This window comes from Garra rufa, chromosome 4 (genome assembly GCF_049309525.1).
Source record: "Garra rufa chromosome 4, GarRuf1.0, whole genome shotgun sequence".
NCBI classification, from domain to species: Eukaryota; Metazoa; Chordata; class Actinopteri; order Cypriniformes; family Cyprinidae; genus Garra; species Garra rufa.
The window spans coordinates 6,869,800-6,891,352 of record NC_133364.1 but is presented as its reverse complement, the minus strand read 5'-3'; the positions used below and the strand labels follow the sequence as shown (position 1 = coordinate 6,891,352).

Genomic DNA, 21,553 nt, shown 5'->3' with positions numbered 1-21,553 from the left:
ACACACAAACACCTGTAGATCCAAGGAGCCTGTTCGGGAAGGCTTGCGATAAGACATTTCTCAGGCTTCGAGAGAATTTCACTGAGGTTTCTCTAAGACGGACGGAGGAGTTGCGCTCAAGCAGGTAAGACAGGTGCACAGAGCGCGTCTCACGTTTCACCTGAGCTGCGCGCAAGATGCGGGAGCGCGCACCCTCGCAGACACGCAGTCTGTGGTTAATAGATCTAATCAATTACTAGAAGCAGGGTTGTTACAGTTAACAAAATATGGAAAAGATCGATATGATAAAACTACTAATAAACTATAATAAACGTTAACTTAAAATAAATAAAAAACTCTACAACCAAAATTTTTTTATGTATATATATAGACTACCAGTCAGCAAGATTTGTAATGTTTTTACTACCAGTCAGTAAGATTTGTAAAGTCTCTTCTGCTCATCAAGCCTGCATTTATTTGATCCAAAGTACAGCAAAAGCAGTAAAATTTCGAAATATTTTTACTATTTAAAATCACTGTTTTCTATTTGAATATATTTTAAAATGTAATTTATTCCTGTGATTTCAAAGCTGAATTTTTAGCATCATTACTCCAGTCACATGATCCTTCAGAAGTCATTCTAATATTCTGATTTGCTGCACCAAAAAAAAAAAACATGCTGCAAACAGCCTAGTAGATTTTTTTCAGGTTTCTTTATTGAATAGAGTTCAGAAGAACAGCACTTATCTGAAATAGAAATCTTTTCTAACATTATAAATGTCTTAATCATAACTTTTGATCAATTTAAAGCATCCTTGCTAAATAAAAGTATTAATTTTTTTTATTTTAGCTTTTTTATCAGATAAAAGCTGATCTTTATTCATCGAAGAATCCTGAAATAATCTACTCAACTTTAAATATTTTTTAAATATTGATAATAATAATAATAAATGCTTCTTGAATAGCAAATCTGCATATTGTAATGATTTCTAAAATCGTAATCGCAATGATGCTAAAAAATTAAGTTTGATCACAGGAATAAATTACATTTTAAATATATTTAAATAGAAAGCAGTTATTTTAAATAGTAAAAATATTTCACAATATAACTGCAAATAAATGCAGTCTTGGTGAGCAGAAGACACTTATTTAATTTAACTCTTTCATTTAATTTGTACTAAATTAGCTAAAAACTAAATAAACAATTATAAAAACTAGACCTAAAAAAAAATGCAGCAAAAGTACTAAAATGTAAACACAATATATTAAAAAATATATACCAAACCAAACCAAAAGACTAACGACCTTTAATTGACAAACTTCTTTTAATTAACATATTTGTCTATTCCAGTCATTTCTGTAGAAGGAGATTTATCCATACAGAAATTACTGGGGGGCCTAAGCCTCCTTACTTTAAAAGTAGTTGAGCAGTTTGAAAGAATTCAGACAAAATGATACATTTTCACAGTTATTTTATTACAACATTGAAAAAAATACACATTTCATTGTTGACATTTTATATTTTCTTGTCACTTAAATGTTCAAGTATAATGAAAATAAATATGTTTATCGCAAAACAAAAGTAGTTTTAATAAGTAATAACAATTACAAAAAATTATTTACAAGTGGAGCTAAACCTGTATACACGTAAACATGTATAATGCTGGTTTTCAAAACACCTGGACAGTACCTTTGCTGTATTGTTTTGAGGCAGTATCCGTAGCACTTTCAGTAAGGTATGCTGATCATACGTTTTGATTTGGCACTATAAACTACCTCTTTTTTTCCATCTTGAATGTTATGAGGATGTAGTGGGGGACAAAAAACAAGCTACAGTCATTCATCTCATTAGTGGTTCACTGAAAAAAAAAAGTTTTTTCAAGTGAATAAAGTGCCTGTGCCCCTGAGAAAGACGGTTGTAATGCGAAGAGAGCATCTCATGTGTTCACTGGACTTCATCTTTGGATTCATCACCAACTTCTCCCTGTGAAAGGAACAAAAAAAATTATTATTCATGTTATTATCCCAGATTATAACCGTCACTGAGACACTTACATCGCCTACATGCACGTTTCTGCTAATCCACGCAGAGTAATTTTCCTTTAGATACTGAGCGCCTAAGTTCATCACAAAGGTCATGGGATGGTAGTGGAGGCCAATGAGCTGACTGGTGGCTTCACAGACCAAAGCAACTTCAACTTTTTTGTCTTTCTGCTCCGGAGGCACGTCTGGAGAGACACCGCCGCAAAAAGCATCAATCACTTTCTTGAAGAAGCCGTATGTGAAAGCGGACTTCAGCTTCTCTTGTAACTCCTTGTCTTCCATTATCTGTTGCAGAGGTTCAAAAACACAAGAAGAGATGTTTATAAGTAAGATTTTTCACTGTTTGTGATATACAAACATACTTTATATATGTGACCCTGGACCACAAAACCAGTCTTAAGTCGCTGGGGTATGTTTGTAGCGATATCCAAAAATACATTGTATGGGTCAAAATGATTGATTTTTCTTTTATGCCAAAAATCATTAGGAAATTAAGTAAAGATCATGTTCCATGAAGATTTTTTGTTTTTGTTAATTTTTGATTAGTAATATGCATTGTTAAGAACTTAATTTGGACAACTTTAAAGGTGATTTTCTCAGTATTTTGATTTTTTTGCACCCTTAGATTCCAGATTTTCAAATAGATGTATCTCAGCCAAATATTGTCCTATCCTAACAAACCATACATCAGTAGAAAGCTTATTTATTGAGCTTTCATGTGATGTTTACATCTTAGTTTTGTCAAATTTAACCTTATGACTGGTTTTGTGGTCCAGGGTCACATATAATTGATTTATTGTTTACATTTTATATATAAATGTGGTCTTGGATAGAAAAGCATATAGACCAATTAAGAGTAGACGTTACAGTTAATGGTTGCAGAAATACACTGGTAACAATAAGTAAAATCCACTGAATTTGATGTCAAAATCGGAAAGCAAATCATTTATATGAAATACTGTTGTCAAAGACGGCATTTAAAGCTAAACGCAGACATTTTGGACATACTATGGATGAAAACTGTCATTATTACTCTACTTTTAAAGCATAAATTTGATTGAACATACATAATATTCACATATGCTGTTCACAGGGGATGTACTGTATTAGTCCTACAGTTACAGCTGGAAATATTATTCAAACGTATTACTATTCACATTTTTGCATTACATGTGTTAATTTTATCTCACAGTTCTGACTTTTATTCTCACAAATGCAAGTTTATATCTCCTAATTCTGATTTATAACTCGATTTAACTCAAAAATAGTGAGTTTTCTGCATATAAAAATCATCATCCCTATTGCAGATCTGTAAGACTATCTCACTATCCAATGTCAATTGTGTGGAATAAGGCTGCATTTATTTGTACATTAAAAACACTTGTCTAATTCAAGAAGGGGGTCTTAAAAATAGCCAAAGAATATTATTTTACTAACGTATTAATTTTAAGTTAAACTGTGCTTTGTTTTTAGGCAATAATGTCTACTAGAATGTAAAAAATGTTCAGTGTTAAGTAAATATGTTTAAATTGTTGTTATATATATATATATATATATATATTTTTTTTTTTTTTTTTTTTTTTTTTTTTAAGCAAGACAAAACTGTAAAAAGCACATTTTATTTATGCAATAGTGAAAAAAAAATGGGCAAAATGCATGGGAGAAAAAATACGAAAAAACGTGTTTGGTAATCGGCCTTCAGTCCAGTGTGCAATTTTGTTCGGCTTCGGCCAAGAATTTTTAAATTCGGTGCCCTATCTTTTACTATTAACATTTTTACATTACATTTATTTATTTTATCTCACAATTCTGACTTTTTACTCGCAACTGCGAGTTTATATCTCCTGAATCGGACTTTATAACTCTAGTTAACTCAAAAATAGTGAGTTTTCTGCCCATAAAAAACATCATCCCTCCACAATGTACCGTATCCCTGTAATTCTCTCTAGGGTTCTCTGCAACCATGATGCGCGCATCCAGAATGTCTACAAATCTATAATTGGTCTATAAAACTATAAAATGATAAAATAAAGTGCAGGTAACTGTTTGCAGAGACACCTGGTGGACAGGTTTAATATGTCATCATGAGCACTGACCTTTTTATCCAGTTCATCACCCTTTTCTCTGAGGAGCTCAGCCAGCTTTTCCACAACATCTGCAGAGAATACAGATATGAGAAGTTTAGCTTGCACTTTTCTCCTAATCCATAATCTAATAAAGCAACTAAAACGTTAGAAATCAACAGAGAAGGCTGAGTTCAAGCTCACCATCAGCGTCCGTTTCTAATTCACTGGGGGTGAAGTGCACAGAGTCTGATATCTCTGTCAGCTCACTGGCTATATGCTCCATCTCATCCACTTTCCCATCATCTAAACCTGGCGGAAATAAATCGCACGCTGGAATCTTCACAATCTCACTACTTCCTCAACAGGGAATGCCACACATTTAGACCAATATTTCACACTTACTCATAAGTATTGCTGGCTGTCGTTCTCGCGGTTCATCGGTCTGAGGTTTAATACATTTTAAGATGAAAGAAAGTCTATTCTTTCTTTTATTTTTCCGTGGTATGTTGTGTTTTTCAGTCGGCTGTGGTGAAGACGGGACGTCCTGCTGTAGGCGGGTGTCGGCGGGTCGTCTCTTGCGGGTGTATGCCATCAAGAGTCTGAACTCCAGACTATCCGCCGCAGGCGTCTGGACGTCACCGTTACTGTTCTGCTGATCCCTGCTCAGATATGCAAACATCATCGAAACACTTCATCAAAACACTATAAATATTTGTAAAGTTTAGATTTAAATAGTTTCAGAATATTAGAATATTATAAGGATATTAAGTATGATTTTAAAATGTAATTTAGTCCAGTCACATGATACTTCAGAAATCATTCTAATATTCTGATTTGCTGCTCAAAAAACATTATTATAATTATTATGAATCTTTCTATTCATCAAAAAATCCTAAAAAAAAAAAAAAATGTACTCAACTGTTTTAAATATTGATAATAATATTATTAAATGTTTCTTGAAAAGCAATTCAGCATATTAGAATGATTTCTGAAGAATCATGTGACACCGAAGACTGGAAAAATTATGCTGAAAATGTAGCTTTTATCACAGGAATAAATTATATTTTAAAATATATTCAAATAGAAAACAGTTATTTTAAATAGTAAAAATATTTCAAAATGTTACTGTTAAATGCAGGCTTGTTGAGCAAAAGAAATACAAAAAAACATAAAAATTGTACTGTTTTTTTTTTTACACAGAATTTGTTACATTTAATTTAACTTTCAGTTACTTTTAAATTTAATTGAACTTATAATCAGTACTCCAATTCAACAATCTATTTTCCTACACTAACCATAGTATTTGCACTAAAACTGTGATTATATAAACAGCAATCAATCTGATAATCCAAAAAAAGATTTTTTTTTTAAAATGTGTAAAACTTTTTTTTACAAGGAAACATTACTGAGCAAACCTTTAACTTTTACTTAATAATAAATTAAATAGATAATTTAACTAATGCAACTCTAATAAATACCTAAAAAGTTTAATTTATATTTTAAGAATATTAAATTTTATTTGAATACTCAATGGATATGCTTCAAAATAAAATATATATACATAAACATGTTTTTAAAGATTTATTTTAATGACTCTAAATTGCAACTTAATATAACGAATAATCAGTACTCCAATTTAAATGTACCATTATTTAAAGCAATAGTTTGCAAAAACGAACTAAAATATGCATTGATGCCCTTGCGATGTAAGTGTTTAACACTGAACATTCTTTTAACTTACCTTTAATTCAACATGATATGATCGACTTAATTTTACAATAAAGTGATTTAATACGTAAATTCATTCACAAAAGTGACACAGTTGATTGTAGTAACCTATGTATTCGAGGTCACTATGTAATAATTAAGTAATGAACCGAATGTGTCTGGGCATGTTCCCCAGCCTTCACTATAAACTCGAGACGTTTGTTTCACTTTGTTATCAGTCTTAGACGTCTCCATAAGTTTAGAAAACAAATCACACGCACAACTTGATGTTTTGGAAATTCTCAAAATAGTTCTAACTTAAATACTGTATAAACACACCTATCCGAAACAACGCAAGTGTTTACCAAACTTAATCATCTTTAAGAAAAACAAGAAACAGTCCGAGACGATCAGTTTTAGAAATTTCTCTTAGTTAAGAAATATAATGAAAGTTGTAACACTTACATGTCTCCGTGTTTTCTATCTGAAGTTATGCTGGCGCTGGCGAACAGCGAAGCTTCTCCCTTTATATTTTTTTTACGTGGATCCTAACTATTATGTGGGCGGAGCCTAACTACGTCATTACGCACGGTTGCTGACTCAGAGTCAAATGATTCTACAGAAACCCCATTAGATTCACAGATTTTCGTATGAAATAAATAGCTTGAACAGCTGAGATGGCAAAATCACATGTTTTATAAGCGCTGTTTCTGATAGGTACAGTTAGTACACAAGGCATACTTGTAAATACATTCTTATACTTTCATTGCATGGGATGGGCATTATGAGCACTGTAATGCTAAACTTTTTTTTGTGCTCCTCTCATGTTTCACTTTGGAATATATGGGTCAGTTAAGTCAATAAATGACCAAACTTTAATTTTTGGGTCAAGAATTACTTTAAAGACAAACTAAACACTCCCTTGACAGTGTAAATAGGAATGTAAACAGTACAGTTGAGGTCAAAAGTTTACACCCCCCTTTCAGAATAATTAAAAATGCTAATTATTTCACAGAAATTAGAGGGATCATACAAAATGCATGTTATTGTTTCTTTAGCACTGACTTAAGACATTTTACATAAAATGTGTTTACAATTAGTCCACAGGAGAAAATAAGTGTTACATTTATAAAAAAAAATTAACCGGTTCAAAGGTTACATCCCCTTGATTCTTAATACTGTATCGTTACCTGAATGATCCACAGCTATTTTTTATTTATTTTTTGTTTAGTAATAGTTGTTCATGAGTCCCTTGTTTGTCCTGAACAGTTAAACTGCCCACTGTTCTTCATAAAAATCCTTCAGGTCCTACAAATTCTTTGCTTTTTTCAGCATTTTTGTGTATTTGAACTCTTTCCAACAATGATTTTGAGATCCATCTTTTCACACTGAGGACAAATGAGGGACTCATATGCAACTATTAAAGGAGATATGTAATCTTCTGTAGCCTCTGAAGGGCAAAAATATGATATTTAGGCAAAATAAGAAAAATGCACACAACTCCATTGTTCAAAAGTTTTCACCCCCAGCTCTTAATGCATTGTTTTGTCCTTCTGAAGCATCAGAGAGCATTTGAACCTTCTGTTATAGTTGCATATGAGTCCCTCAGTTGTCCTCAGTGTGAAAAGATGGATCTCAAAATCATACAGTCATTGTTGGAAAGGGTCCAAATACACAAAAATTCTGGCAAACCAAAAAATTGAGGGACCTGATGGATTTTTCTGATAAAACAGCAGGCAGTTTAACTGTTCAGAACAAACAAGAGACTCATGGAAAACTATCACTAAACAAAAAAACACAGCTGTGGATCATTCAGGTAACAACACAGCATTACCAGGTCATTTTTATAAATGAAACTATTATTTTCTCTTGTGGACTAAATGTGAATGTATCTTTTACGTGAAATATCTTATTCAAGTTAGTACTAAATAAACAATGAGATCCATTTTGTAAGATCACTCTTATTTTAGTAAAATAACATTTTTAATGATTCTGAAAGGGGGGGTGTAAACTATTGACCTCAACTGTAAAGGAGGTTCAAATGTTCATTTTCAGTTTGTCTGCCTACTATATTACTGCATTTAAGGGAGAAAAGAAAGTATATGTCCATAGTTTGACTGACTTTAGAATGGAAACATTGCATGTTATTTCTCTAACTGTAACTTCAGGATGATTTATGACTGTCCAGAAAACACACAACACTGGTGCTTTCCATCTGACTGCCATTTTAATGAGAAACATTCCCAGTTTTGAGACCGTGCAACGTGATATCTGTCACATCTCCACATGCCCGTCACGCCAACTCACCCACTGACCTCAATCACACCTAAAATAGATATTTAGAAATTAGAAAAAACTAACACATTCAAGTAGTCCCATCTTTTAAAAGATTTAAAAAAAAAGCAAAATACAACCACCGAACAATTTCATATTTTTCATATAACTTAAAATAATAAAAAAAGAAATAATGCCATTACGTAATCACTGAGGGGTAGAAACATCCAGAGAGGTAACAAAATTCCCATGCACAATAATGCTTTAAAATGATACAACACGTGTGTAAATAGATCTCACGAAGGCTCAGCGTGATCCGGTTCTCATGCAGACACATCGCTGGCCTTTTCCCGTCACGAGTGATTTGACATGGACTAATTAAGTGTTCGAAATACCACATTTAACTCTCGCCGCCGCTCATTTGGTTTAGTCATTCTTCCGTCAACTTGGCATTTCAGCTGCCACCAATGGAATAAAAGCGCATCCGGTTCCTTTGCTTGTCTTGAAACATTAATGTAATGTAATATTAAATAGATAAATGCACAAATGTCATCCATTCATATTGCATTGAATATGGCTCAGATCTTGTCTTGTCGTCGTTAAGATAATTTCACAATCACGCCACTGTAACGGCACACAAACAAAACGTGAAAAGTCTGTAGTTTGAGTTTAAAATCTCTGTGATGATTCTGTCCGATCCTCGTTTAATCAACCTCGCTTCAGATGATGCTGTTCCCCACTGTGCGTCTTTGGCACACGTAATGCATGACAGCTTCCATCTCTAAAACTAGCCTGTGATGCAGCTAAACCCAATCCATCTTTGAATAAATAAGTGTAATAAATAATTGCAATAAATAAATGCTAAAACCCCACAGCGACATCAGTGGAAAAACAACAGCTAGACACAATCCCGAGGACTCTCTCTCAGCCCGAGGCGCTTTCGATACACCTCTTTCCGTCTTTCGTCCCTCACGCTCTCCCGTTCTCTCTCCGCGAGTGCGAGCGGACGCTCGGAGGAGTGCCGACAGCCACTTTCTGTGGGTAAAAATCTTCCCGGCTCGAATCGCGTGAGCCCGTTCACACAGCCGTCTCTAGATCCTCGTGCGCCGTCGGCTCCTCCGCCGGCTGGCTCTCCATAAGGGACGCCAGTTCTGAGTTCCCGGTGTCCAGGGCACAATCCTTGGGGGTTTTTCCCTGAAAAAGACAATGTGACATCAGTCTGACTGCTGAGCTGTGGTTACACACAACTGTTTCTTATACAACAATTATCAAAAAAAAAAAAACGGGAAACACGAGGAGGTTATTACTAGGAAGTTCGTTTTGCTGAGGGAAGCCCCGGCCTCCAGCAGACGTCTGCACACCTCCACATGCTGCTGTGACGCTGATTTGTGCAATGCCGTGTCACCTCTGGGGAAAATAAGGAAAGGAAGACAAATTAAATGCCAGTTTATACTACTAACACGGAAATAAAAAGGTCAAACCGCAGATACGTACGTGTCTCTGTCAGTTAAATCCAACATCAGCTTTGACCCTGAAAGACAGAGAATTTATATATCAAAATATTGCATGTGAGAGACAAGATTAAACTTATATATAGCACATCATTTTGTAAAATAATATTCATTTCAGTATTAATGTTGTATATTTGTAGTATTTTATTGCATAATTTATTAAAAAATATATAATTTTATAAAATACAAATATAGTACATAGCTTTGTAAAATAGTATTAATATTTGTAATAACATTCATAATGTAAATTTATTGTACACATATACACACACACACACACACACACACACACATATATATATATATATATATATATATATATATATATTTCATAAATTAAAATAATATACATTATACTATACTATATTTAATTTATACAATTATATAAAAAATATATAAAACAAGTGCATGTATGTAAAAATGAGTGTGTATGAGATAGATATAGTAATTTATGTATCACTTAAATACTTTATACAAACAAACAATGAAATAAATTGATAAAAAAACGTGTGCATATAATATAAAACACTAATAATATAAAAATTACTTTAAATTACTAAATTAAAAAATGTACTTTAAATTTACTACAATTACTTTAATTTCTTAAGTATTTTAAAACATTAAAAAATGTCACTTTGACATTAAAAACTTAAATACTTATTACAAACAAACAAACAAATAAATAAATAAAAATATTTGTGTGCGCATATAATAAATAAAAAATACTAAAATTGACTGTAAATTACTAAATTAAAAAATTACTGTAATTTGCTAAAATTAGTTTATTTTCTCAAGTATTTGGCTTTTAAGACGTTTAAAAATGTACTTTGGGAAAAACTCAAAATACTTTTACAAACAAACAAACAAACAAACAAATAAATAAAAACATATGTCTGCATGTAATAAATAAATGATTCCTAAAATTTACTTTAAATTACTTAATAAAAAATTACCAAAATTACTTACATTTTTACAAAAACATTTTATATATAAATTCTTAAACTATATAAATATATTTACTTGCATTTACTTTAAAGTAGGGCTGTCAAGCGGTTAATTGCGATTAATCGCATCCAAAATAAAAGTTTATGCTTACATACTAAATGTGTGTTTACTGTGTATATTTATTATGTATATATAAATGCACACACATACATGTTTAGACTTGTATGTATGGATAGTTATACTTGTATTTAATTTAGATTATATATAGAATTATAAATATTTTATATATAAATCTAAAACATTTTTCTTTAATATACATGTTTGTGTGTGTATTTATATATGCATAATATATACACACAGTACACACACATACAGTATGTAATCATTTGGATGCGATTAATCGTGATTAATCGTTTGAAAGCCCTACTTTAAAGTATTTTGACATTTAAGACATTATAAATGTAACGTGGCATTTAGAAGCATTAAAAATCTTTAATTAAAAAATTACATATACACATATTTTAAAAAAGCAACTATCTTTAAAAGTTTATTGTATACACCAAAAAGTATTTGGACATCTAAGTTAAAATGTATGCTGACATTTAAAAAGAGAAAAAATTAAATTAAATTAAAAGCAAATTAAATAAATATTTTTGTATGTATGCATATAATATAAAATACATTTATTTTTTGGTTTTGTTTGGATTTCATGTTTAATTTTGCGTCCATATACCTTTAGGGTTTAGAAACAGATATTTACTCTTTGCTTTTGGTTTCACTTAGATATGGCATTGTAACTCACACACCAAAAATTTCCCTTCTATCCCAGCTGAGCATGTGACACAGAAACTTTGAACTCTGCATACACAAACACAGGAGTGTGCGTGTCTACGGGCTCGTCTTGCTCACCGTGCTCTAGAATAAAACTCACGATCTCCGTGTGCCCGTGCTGGGCGGACAGGTGCAGAGCGGTGCAGCCCATAGAGTCACGGACCAACAGACTGACCCCGCTGGAGCAGCAGCTCGACACCTGTAACACACGGGAGAGATCATGAGTCAGAATGAATGAGAACGCATTGCTATTTTAACCAGAAAGCAAACCCAAGCTGCCACACTTGTTGTGCAAGTGCTTGTGCTCCACCCTGCTGAGTCACTTCTCGAAAACGCTTAGACTTTCGAAATCATTAGAACAAGGAGACGTGTAAAAGAAAATCTTACCGCCTCCACGTCTCCTTTAACAGCAGCCGACAGAAGCTCTGGAAAAGAGGAGAAGATTCTATTAAAATGATGAGTAACGCTTATGCATAAGGTAGCAAGTATCCTAAAAAAAATGCATGACACGCATGAGGAAATTTCTGGTGGCCATGACTTTGCATTGTGAGAATATGGGTTAATCACATGACCTCTGACAGGAAACCTTTAAAGAAAACAGTTCAGCCCGGTTTCCTATCTCAAACGCTTCTAAAGAAATATGTGTTTGTACTTTACCTTGTTCGTCTGCGGTCAGGGGAACCCTACAATAAGGAAACCAGAGCAAAAAATCAAAGGTCGTCTTTGTTATGCAATTATATGGCAACGTGAACAACACTAGTACTTAAGGACATTTCCTAAATATCCGTTATTTACTGGAGTAGTTTTATTTTGAGTAACTTTTACGTTTACTTCACTACATTCCGAAGCATAAGATCGAACTTTTTACTAAACTACATTTCATAAAACATACCATTACCCCTTATAATATATGTGACCCTGGACCACAAAACCAGTCATAAGGTTAAATTTGACAAAACTGAGATTTATACATCATATGAAAGCTCAATAAATAGATTTCAAATAGCTGAGATACATCTATTTGAAATCAGAAATCTGAGGATGCAAAAAAATCAAAAAGACTGAGAAAATCACCTTTAAAGTTGTCCAAATTAGGTTCTAAACAATGCATATTACAAATCAAAAATTACATTTTGATATGTTTACAGTTGGAATTTTACAAAAAATCTTCATGGAACATGATCTTTACTTAATTTCTTATTGATTTTTGGCATAAAAGAAAAATCAAAAATTTTGACCCATGCAATGTATTTTTGGCTATTGCTACAAATATACCTCAGCGACTTAAGACTGGTTTTGTGGTCCAGGGTCACATATCACATGCAGAGATGCAGAAGGGGTGTCTGATTCATGAGCAAACTGATTCGTTTCAATGAACCTGATAAATCGGTTCACAACTCGCACCAAATGATTCATTCATGGATTGGAATGATCTCGAGTCGACAACTCACTGATTCAGCAATACTTTTCTTAATTCGTATTCTTGATAATCAGTAACTTGTCTTCATAGTCATGGAGTCATGACATATTTTAAAGCCTTTATTATTTTCAACTCCACAGCTGTGCAATAAAATTCACTTGAAAGGTTCATAAATAAAGATGACTTTTCATGGAAAAAAACGTCTTAAGTCGAAAAACTGTACATCCCAAATCAAGTATTTTCTGAATTGTGACAAAATGAGAGCCAAAATCCCCTCCGTAAAAACATGACTCAAATATGTCCAAAAAATTAAACAAAGAGTTTTGAAAGTGACTTCATCCAGTGTTTAGATTTTAGTACTAGAAAGAGATTTAGATTTCTAGTACAAAAATCTAAACACGGGAAGAAGTCAGTTTTAAAATTCTTGTTTAATTTTTTCTTTTTTTGATATATTCGAATAAAAGTTTTTACAGAGGGAATTTTGGGTATCTCATTTCGTCATGCCATAATTCAGAAAAAAAAAACAGACAGGAAACACTATATATATTTTTTTTTTTAATTTTGGGGAATAAAATGTATAAAATCAAGCAAATTATATATTAACAAATCCCTCTGTAAAAACCTTCCGGATATAGACTGGAATAAAAATTTAAAGTTTGGAGTGTGTAAGTGCTGCTAAAGTGGAGAAATGGCCTTTAAAAATATGCATTGTAATTGCTATAAAATGGATGTTTGGATGTTTTCTTTCCACTATTCTGAAAAACACCTTATGAAAAATCAAAAAGCCCAAAATCTCTTGAAAGGTGCATGAAAAACTGTATTTCTGCCTGCAGTGTCTCCCCTTAAGTACATTAAACAAATTGAGTACTTTTATACTTTCACTTGAGTAAACTTGAAAAAGGATTTTATTATACATATCTGTACTTTTACTCAAGTCTCACCCTGAACTGGGCTCCACCACCACGTCTGGCATTCCTGGGACCCGGACATGGCTCACCGCTGGGGCCTCGTGGTCCAGGATGAAAACCTCATCCTGGCATATTTCAGTCACAAAGTGCAGGTGCTCCTGTTTGCACACACGTTTTGCAGCTTCCTGTTAGCGTTTAGTTTTTTGTAACGCATATTGTAAAACAAGATAGTCATCATACCTGAGCTTTGTCTATGCGATAGAAGCGGTCAGCTGATGTAGCTGGAAACAGAATAAACATATCAACCGAAGTGTTTACTTGCATGGAGTATGTCTCATGTTACAGTAGAAATGAAGTGACTCACAGTCTAGGAAGCTCCAGTTTGGTGAAAGTCTGTGTGCTGAACTGGGCCACGGCAAACCTGTGCTCTCATCCTGACAAAACGCATATAAACAGATCAGTGAGTAATTCATTAACAGCGACGTTCACATTCTGATTCAGTTCCTCAATTTTAGTTGTGGTGTCAAACTGGATGCAGAATTTTAATCCACAACAACAAACTGAAACTAAAATAAACTAATATTTACATAACTACTGTAAGTTTAGTTTTCAGTATGAATCACCCATAAAAACACAACACATGAGCTATTTTGGTGTGTCATTCATTTGTACAGCACTATATTTAATAAATTCATTTATTTTGTTGACCATAGCAAAGACTACTTCATTTAATAATATGCTCAAAATATTCACAAAATGCAAAAATACATTTACAAAATAATTATTTGATGTGAATCAAAGTTGGTACAAAATTACCAGATTTAAATTATGTGGATATTTTCTTTATTACATTGTAATTACAAAATTTATATTTTAAAGTCTGATGGATTTTTTTGTTATTATTACACAATTAATAGATTTAAATTCTGATTTTTTAAAATATTTTCTGTTAACATTACAAAATGTAATAATTTTTTTAAGTTCTATATATTTTACTTTGCTATCATTGATAAATTGTTTTTTTATATCTATTTTTAATCAGTTATCATCACACAATTAACTAATTTAAATGTTTTATATTTATTGTGTTATCATTACTAAATTAAATTTCTGATGTGAATATTTTGATTTTTTTGATGTTATTACAAAATTAAAAAAATAAATAAATACTGCTGTGAATATTTTAAATATTTATTTTAATACGCTATCAATACACAATTAATAGATATAAAATATTATGTTAATATTTAAATTATTATTTTTAATGTTATTACAAAATTAAATGATTTAAATTATATTGTGAATCTTTTTAATATATATTTTTATTAAATTACCATTAGAAAATTAAAAAATGCAAATACCGATGGGAATATTTAAAAAAAAAAAATCTATAAGTTATCTTCACACAATTAATTGAAATTCTGACATGAAAATGTTGTATTTATTATGTTATCATTACTAAATTAAATGATTAGTTTCTGATGTGAATATTTTTTTATTTTTACTAAGTTATTACAAAATTAAATGATTGAACGATGAATATTTTTAATATATATATGTTATTAAGTTACAAATTATTCAATTAATAGATTTAAATGATTTAAATACTGATGTGAATATTTTATATTAAGTTTTTAATTAAGTTAGTACATAATTAATAGATTCTGATGTGAATATTTTAATTGTTTAGATCTACTGTTGTTACAAAATGTAATTATTTAAATTCTAATGTGAATTTTTAAATTGATTTTTTAATTAAATCATCATTACAAAATTGAAAGATTTAAATTCTGATGTGAACATTTGTATTATATTTTTTTATTAAGTTGTTACAAAATGAGTACATTTAAATTGCATATTAAATATTAATATCATTCATCTCATCTGCGTGAATTTGATGAATTTCTTTGAATTGCAATTCAGTAAATTCCACCTCTTGTCATTAAATTTTGTCCAAACCCATGGAGGCCTTTACCTGGTAGTGCACTCTGTGACCAGTAGAGGGCGCCTGATGCAAATCCTGCCAACAACAGACACAAATGCATGAGTACATCAATTTATAACATGATGGTGACATATTTTGGTTAGATCAGGACCAAAAAAAGTCGGTAGCTGTATTTATTCAGCACTCAATGAAATAAGTCTGACAGGAGCATCATGGGAAGCTCTCACCTCCTGCAGTCTGTCAATGTACAGTCGACAGGTTTCCAGGTCACAGTCTCCTCTCACCACCACGATGCCAACAGGAGTAGCTGAACAATAACACACAAACACACACATCACATATTCACCCCTCCTACAGCAGCACATGTGAACTGAATTGTGGGAAACGTTGGTTTATTTACTTACAGATGTCACGCAGACGCTCCTTGTCGAACTGCATGCTCTCGTACTCCTGCAGGACGATGCGGTTGACGCGCAGACGCAGACGTTCAGGGACGGCGTGAGGGCTGCGATGCGCAATTGACAAGAAATGAGAACTGACAGCACATTCATGTAATATCTCATCAACAAAGGTGGAGCTGGAACAGACATTGTCTCAGTTTTATCTTCTGCTTGCTGATAATGCTCACAGGAACTGCATGACAACACTTTATGATTGTACTGAATCATAATAAATAACTATGAAAACAACATATTAATCTCTGATGACGAGGAGCTTGTGAGGAAGAGTGAAAATGAGCATCACAAAAGGACAGGACAAGTGAAGATCAGTAAAGACTGAAGTCAATAATGCATGCAAATTATTATTGTGGGCATTTGGTTCATTTAGACCAAATCTGTCATCTTTGTTCAAATCAACATGATTGACCCTTCACGACATATTGAAATGAATCATTATTTACCATTATTTCTGTAGCCTTTATTACATGAACTAACAAAAAATGGTTGTGTTTATTATCTGCAATTTTTTTATAAAGCATTTAAAATGCTTAAATAGCTATTTAGTTGATGATTATCATTATTTTTCCACCTGTGCAGTCCATATAGTTAACAATGCTGGTGCAGACAATAGATAAATAAATAAAGAAAAATACAACAATTATTATTATAACTTTATTTTACTGAAATTATTTATATGATTTTTTAATTAAATAAAAATAATAAAATCAATTATTTTATTTAATTAAGAATTTTTTTAAAGTATTAAAAATACATAAAACAGTAATGAATCACTATTAAATAAGAACAATAAAAAATTTATATATGTATATAATTTTGTTTTAGTGTAAATTATATATACATATATAATTATAAATTAATTATTAATATTAAATTATACTAACACTATATTAAAATAAAATTAATTAAATAAATTTAGATTTTATTTACATTTGTTTTTTAATAGAATAGAAAATAGAATTAAATTGCAATGAAATCTAAATTATATATATATATATATATATATATATATATATATATATATATATATATATATTAATTATAAATAATTAATATTACATTTTATGCTATATTATAATTAATACTTTATTTTATTAAAAAGTTTTTAATTAAAAATGAATAGAACAGAAAATATAATTAAATAGAAAATATTTTATTTAAAATAAAATCTAAATCTAAAATGAAAAAATATATTTTTAAATATTTTTTTAAAGTATTACATCTAAAATAAATAGAAATTATATATATAATTATATTTTAAATAATATTTATATATAAATATATATTATATATTTTATATTATGTATATATACACATACTATATATGCTATTATATATATTGTATTAATTATACCTTATCTTAATGATACAATGAGATACAATTATTATTATTATACAATTATATAGATAGGATCGGTTTTGATTTCATGTTGACTTTAAGATGCTCTGTGAGCTGAGCGGAAAACACAAAACACAAGTGAGAGCCCTCGACTCACACAGATACACACACGCTCTGTCACATGCCTCTGTGTGTGTGTGTGTGTGTGTGTGTGTGCTGGAGGGATGCTGAGAGATACCGTACTTACACAGAGAAGGAGTCAGGGGGAGCAGAGAGGCGGCGCAGGTCGGCTGCGCACACTTTCTGAATGCTGCGTCAGCGCAGCCACACAGGAACACAGGCAGCACAGCCAAGCCAGTCAGCACAGAGACAGAGAGAGACCGAGAGAGAGAGAGAGAGAGAGAGAGAGAGAGATGGAGGCGGAGAGGGACGAAGATGACAGACAAACGCATGAAGGGCAACCAGTAATTAAGGAGGAGAAAGAGAGATGGAGACAAAGAAAGAAACAGAAAAGAAAAAAACCCACTAAGAGCAGCACAGACAGCAAAACCAGCACACGTGGATTAGTGTTAGTGTTGTAGTTACTACAACATTCACCAGTCGAGCACACATGAGCCGCACGCACAGTGTTAGACTGTTAGTTACACACTCGCATACAGACGCTAACATCTGTGTGTGTGTGTGTGTGTGTTTAAGGTGGAAATGCACTAAAAGACCCTCATTCTGTGAGATCAAATGCAAGTGATGTGCATTTTGTGTGTCTGGATTTTTGGACTTGTTCAAAAATCAGTGAAAATGTTATTTATACACATGAAGGCCTCTACACACTTACTCTTTTATAATGAAATTGTGTTTACTTTCTGAATTTGATTGCATTTAGATAATATAAATTATATAATTATGTTTTCATTTATTTAGAAAATCTTACTAAAATTATGTACACCGCTGTTTGAAAGTTTGGAATCAGTCATATTTTTAATGTTTTTGAAAGGCGTCTTTTTTGCTCATTGTGGCTGCATTTATTTAAACGAAAATACAGTAAAAACTGTAATATTGTGAAATATAATTAAAATTTAAAATTGATGGTTTCTATTTAAATACATTTTAAAATGTCATTTATTTCTGTGATGCAAAGCTGAATTTTCAGCATCATTATTTCAGTTTTCAGTGTCACACAATCCTTCAGAAATCATTCTGATATGCTGATTTATAATCAATGTCGAAAACAGTTGCGCTTCTTAAAATATTTTTGGAACCTGTGATACTTTCAGGGTTCTCTAACAAATAAAAGTTAAAATAACTGCATTTATTCAAAACAGAAAGCTTTTGTAACAATAAAAGGCAATAAATTGATCACAAGTTACAGTAAAAACTACAGTAAAAAGAAGCATTATGGTTTCCACAAAAATATTAAGCCTCATCAACATCAACATTATAATATAATAAGAAGAAATGTTTCTTGAGCTGCAAATCAGAATGATTTCTGAAAGATCATGTGACACTGAAGACTGTAGTAATGATGCTGAAAAATTAACATTGGATCACAGAAATAAATTGCATTTTACAATATATTGACATAGAAAAGAGTTACTTAAAATTGTAATAATATTTCAGAATATTTTGTATTTTTGTCTCGTCTGCTAAATCAAAAAGTGAAGTGTGAAGAAAACCATAAAAAAAAATATGACCAACAGAGCCCCTGTAGACCCTCACTGCTGTCTCTAAATATCAGACATTTTGGCCTTGTAATGATAGGACAAGATTGCTTCAGGCTGTCAAATATCATGTAGTAAACCACAAAAATGAATTATTCAGAACCAAAAACAAAACCTTTCACATGCATATTAAGGCTCATGTTCCAGGAGTGAGTGTATTTGAGGGACTCACTCGTTGAGCAGCGGCACAGACGTGCGTCTCTTGCTCTTCTGCACCATGTTGGCCTGGTTCCTCAGAGATATGCGGAGAGTTGAGGGCGAGAGGCGACAGGGCTCTCCGTCCACCTGCACAGGCAGCGTCTTGAAGGTGGTGAGGATGACCTCTCTGCACTGATGCAGTCGCTCACCGTGGCCGCCCACTTGCAGCGCCGCCTGGAGGTGAAGATGGGAAATGAATATAAGTCATGAGACGTGCATTTAATTTCTTTCATTACAGAAAGCGCTCCAACACTCACCAGTGAGGCCATGGTGAAGCCAATCACCTCGATGCAGCCGTCGTCATGCCTCTGAGGCTCGAAATCTCGGTGGTCGCCCGTGTTGCCCCACGGCATGGTACCAGCACAGTACCTACAGACAGAAAATACACAGCTTAATGAGCTAAATAAAGACGTCCTGATGAAAAGCTGAATGAATCTGAAATGGATAGTAAGGAAATATGCTCAGGAAACATGCCATTTGAAGTCCTTATAACTTGTGATTGATATAATTACAAATTATTGAACCTTTTGACCCTATTCTTCACTACTATTTTTCAAAGGGTTAAATAAAGTAAAAAAAATAATAATTAAAATTTAAAATTACATTTAAATTAAAAAAAAAAAATTAAATAGTATTTTTTTGTTATTTTCCAGTTTGAATGATGCTGTTCTTTGCCATTTAATTTCAATGTTTAAATAAAGTAAAAAAAATCTTTTAAATTTTTTTAAAATTGTTAGTTTTTATTTAGTCTGCATGACCCTATTCATTATGATTATATTGCAAAGGTAATCTAATTCTGTTCAATAAAAAGTAAGTAAATAAATAAATAAATCTCTTTCATTTAAAAAAATAAAAATAAAATAAAAATAGAATTCTTTACATTAAAAATTAATACAAAAAAGTTCAAATGTTGTTTTTGTCCAGTTTGCAGCAGTGTTGTTTTCGTCAACGATGACGATGACGAAATCATTTCGTTGACGACACTTTTTTTCATGACGATAACGAGACGATGACGAGATAAAAATGGCTCGTTGATGACTAAAACATGACGAGACGTGTGTGAGTTTTCGTTGACGAGACGAGAATAGACGAAAATGTTAGTGGGTGGTCCGTCAGACGTTTAAAATGCATGACATTTCCGCTTATTGTGCATGCCAATCAAAACCTAAAACGTATCTGCCGCTATGGCAAGCCGTTTTAGCATTAAATACTCTTTGCTATACTAGTATGGCAAGCCGTTTTAGCATTCCATCCTTGTTTGTCTTTTTATGTTTTAAAACATTCCTTCATTATTGTAATTATTGGTGAAAATAGTCGATCCGGAAGCTCACATTGTGTTGAACTATAGATCTGCTATTTTCAGAACTTATAAGTGACACTACCCAACAGCAAAATACTTACTGACCTACATTAATTTGTTAAAAGACTACTTTTTCCCCTTTTTTGACTAAAACTAGACTAAAACCTTTTTGACTTTTCGTCGACTAAAATTGGACTAAAACTATCACATATAGAAGTGACTAAAATTTGACTAAAACGAATAAGCATTTTAGTCCAAAAGACTAAGACTAAGACTAAATCTAAGATGGTTGTCAAAAACAACACTGGTTTGCATGACGCTGTTTATTGCCATTATATTTCCATGTTTAAATAAAGTAAAAAAATAAATAAATACAATTCTGTTTTAAAAAAAAACAAATAATTAAAAAGGAAAAAAATGTTTGTTTTTATTCAGCTTGCATAACCCTATTCATTACTATTATATTTTAAAGGTAATCTAATTCTGTTCAATAAAAAGTAAAGAGATAAATCTCTTTCATTAAAAAAAATAGAATTTAACATAAAAATTAATATAAAAAAGTTTTTAAAATGTTGTCTTTGTCAAGTTTGCAAGATGCTGTTCAGTGCCATTATATGTCCATGTTTACATGAAGTAAAAAAATAAAAAATAAATACATTTCTGTCTAATAAAAAAATAAAAAATATATATTTTTTGTTTTTACCCAGTTTGCGTGACCATATTTATTACTTTTATATTTAAAGGTAATCTAATTATGTAAAAAAAGTAAATAAATAAATAACTAAAAATGTTTTTAAAATGTTTTTGTCCAGTTTGCATAACACTGTTCATTGCCGTTATATTTCCATGTTTAAAAGAAAATAAATTCTGTTTAATGAAAATAAAATGAATTAAAAACTTTTTTTTGTTTTATT

General features: G+C 31.7%; 2 protein-coding genes across 4 annotated transcripts in view; both read right to left on the bottom strand.

The window, feature by feature from the left end:
* Nucleotides 1–1,448: 1,448 nt before the first annotated feature.
* On the bottom strand, nucleotides 1,449–6,356 carry LOC141333519 (uncharacterized). 3 transcript variants are annotated; one of them, XM_073838548.1, is made up of 6 exons: nucleotides 6,261–6,356; nucleotides 4,491–4,747; nucleotides 4,290–4,397; nucleotides 4,119–4,177; nucleotides 2,035–2,307; nucleotides 1,449–1,963 (listed from the first exon to the last, which is right to left on the bottom strand). In XM_073838548.1, coding segments are annotated over exons 1-6 (738 nt in total). In that variant the 5' UTR covers nucleotides 6,263–6,356; the 3' UTR covers nucleotides 1,449–1,924. The 3 variants fall into 3 exon arrangements, with proteins under 3 accessions (XP_073694649.1, XP_073694647.1, XP_073694648.1); XM_073838546.1 differs by lacking the exon at nucleotides 6,261–6,356 and having other exon boundaries at nucleotides 4,491–4,950; XM_073838547.1 differs by lacking the exon at nucleotides 6,261–6,356 and having other exon boundaries at nucleotides 2,044–2,307; nucleotides 4,491–4,950.
* Nucleotides 6,357–6,473: 117 nt separating this feature from the next.
* The window catches only part of dgki (diacylglycerol kinase, iota), a 51,061-nt gene continuing 35,981 nt past the window's right edge, over nucleotides 6,474–21,553 (bottom strand). The window contains 16 exon segments of the mRNA XM_073838480.1: nucleotides 6,474–9,263; nucleotides 9,377–9,476; nucleotides 9,564–9,600; nucleotides 11,435–11,555; nucleotides 11,744–11,781; nucleotides 12,014–12,039; nucleotides 13,718–13,842; nucleotides 13,925–13,965; nucleotides 14,049–14,118; nucleotides 15,660–15,704; nucleotides 15,857–15,936; nucleotides 16,034–16,134; nucleotides 17,674–17,736; nucleotides 19,314–19,513; nucleotides 19,597–19,708; nucleotides 19,751–19,764. Coding sequence (XP_073694581.1) covers nucleotides 9,147–9,263; nucleotides 9,377–9,476; nucleotides 9,564–9,600; nucleotides 11,435–11,555; nucleotides 11,744–11,781; nucleotides 12,014–12,039; nucleotides 13,718–13,842; nucleotides 13,925–13,965; nucleotides 14,049–14,118; nucleotides 15,660–15,704; nucleotides 15,857–15,936; nucleotides 16,034–16,134; nucleotides 17,674–17,736; nucleotides 19,314–19,513; nucleotides 19,597–19,708; nucleotides 19,751–19,764 — 1,290 coding nt within the window. The 3' untranslated portion in view covers nucleotides 6,474–9,146.

Coding starts and splice junctions, on each gene's coding strand:
- LOC141333519 (XM_073838546.1), bottom strand. CDS start 4,770: ATGATGTTTGCATATCTGAGCAGGGATCAGCAGAACAGTAACGGTGAC. Junction 2,308..4,118: donor GTGATGAACTGGATAAAAAG/GTCAGTGCTCAT, acceptor CCTCTGCAACAG/ATAATGGAAGACAAGGAGTT. Junction 1,964..2,034: donor GAAACGTGCATGTAGGCGAT/GTAAGTGTCTCA, acceptor TTCCTTTCACAG/GGAGAAGTTGGTGATGAATC.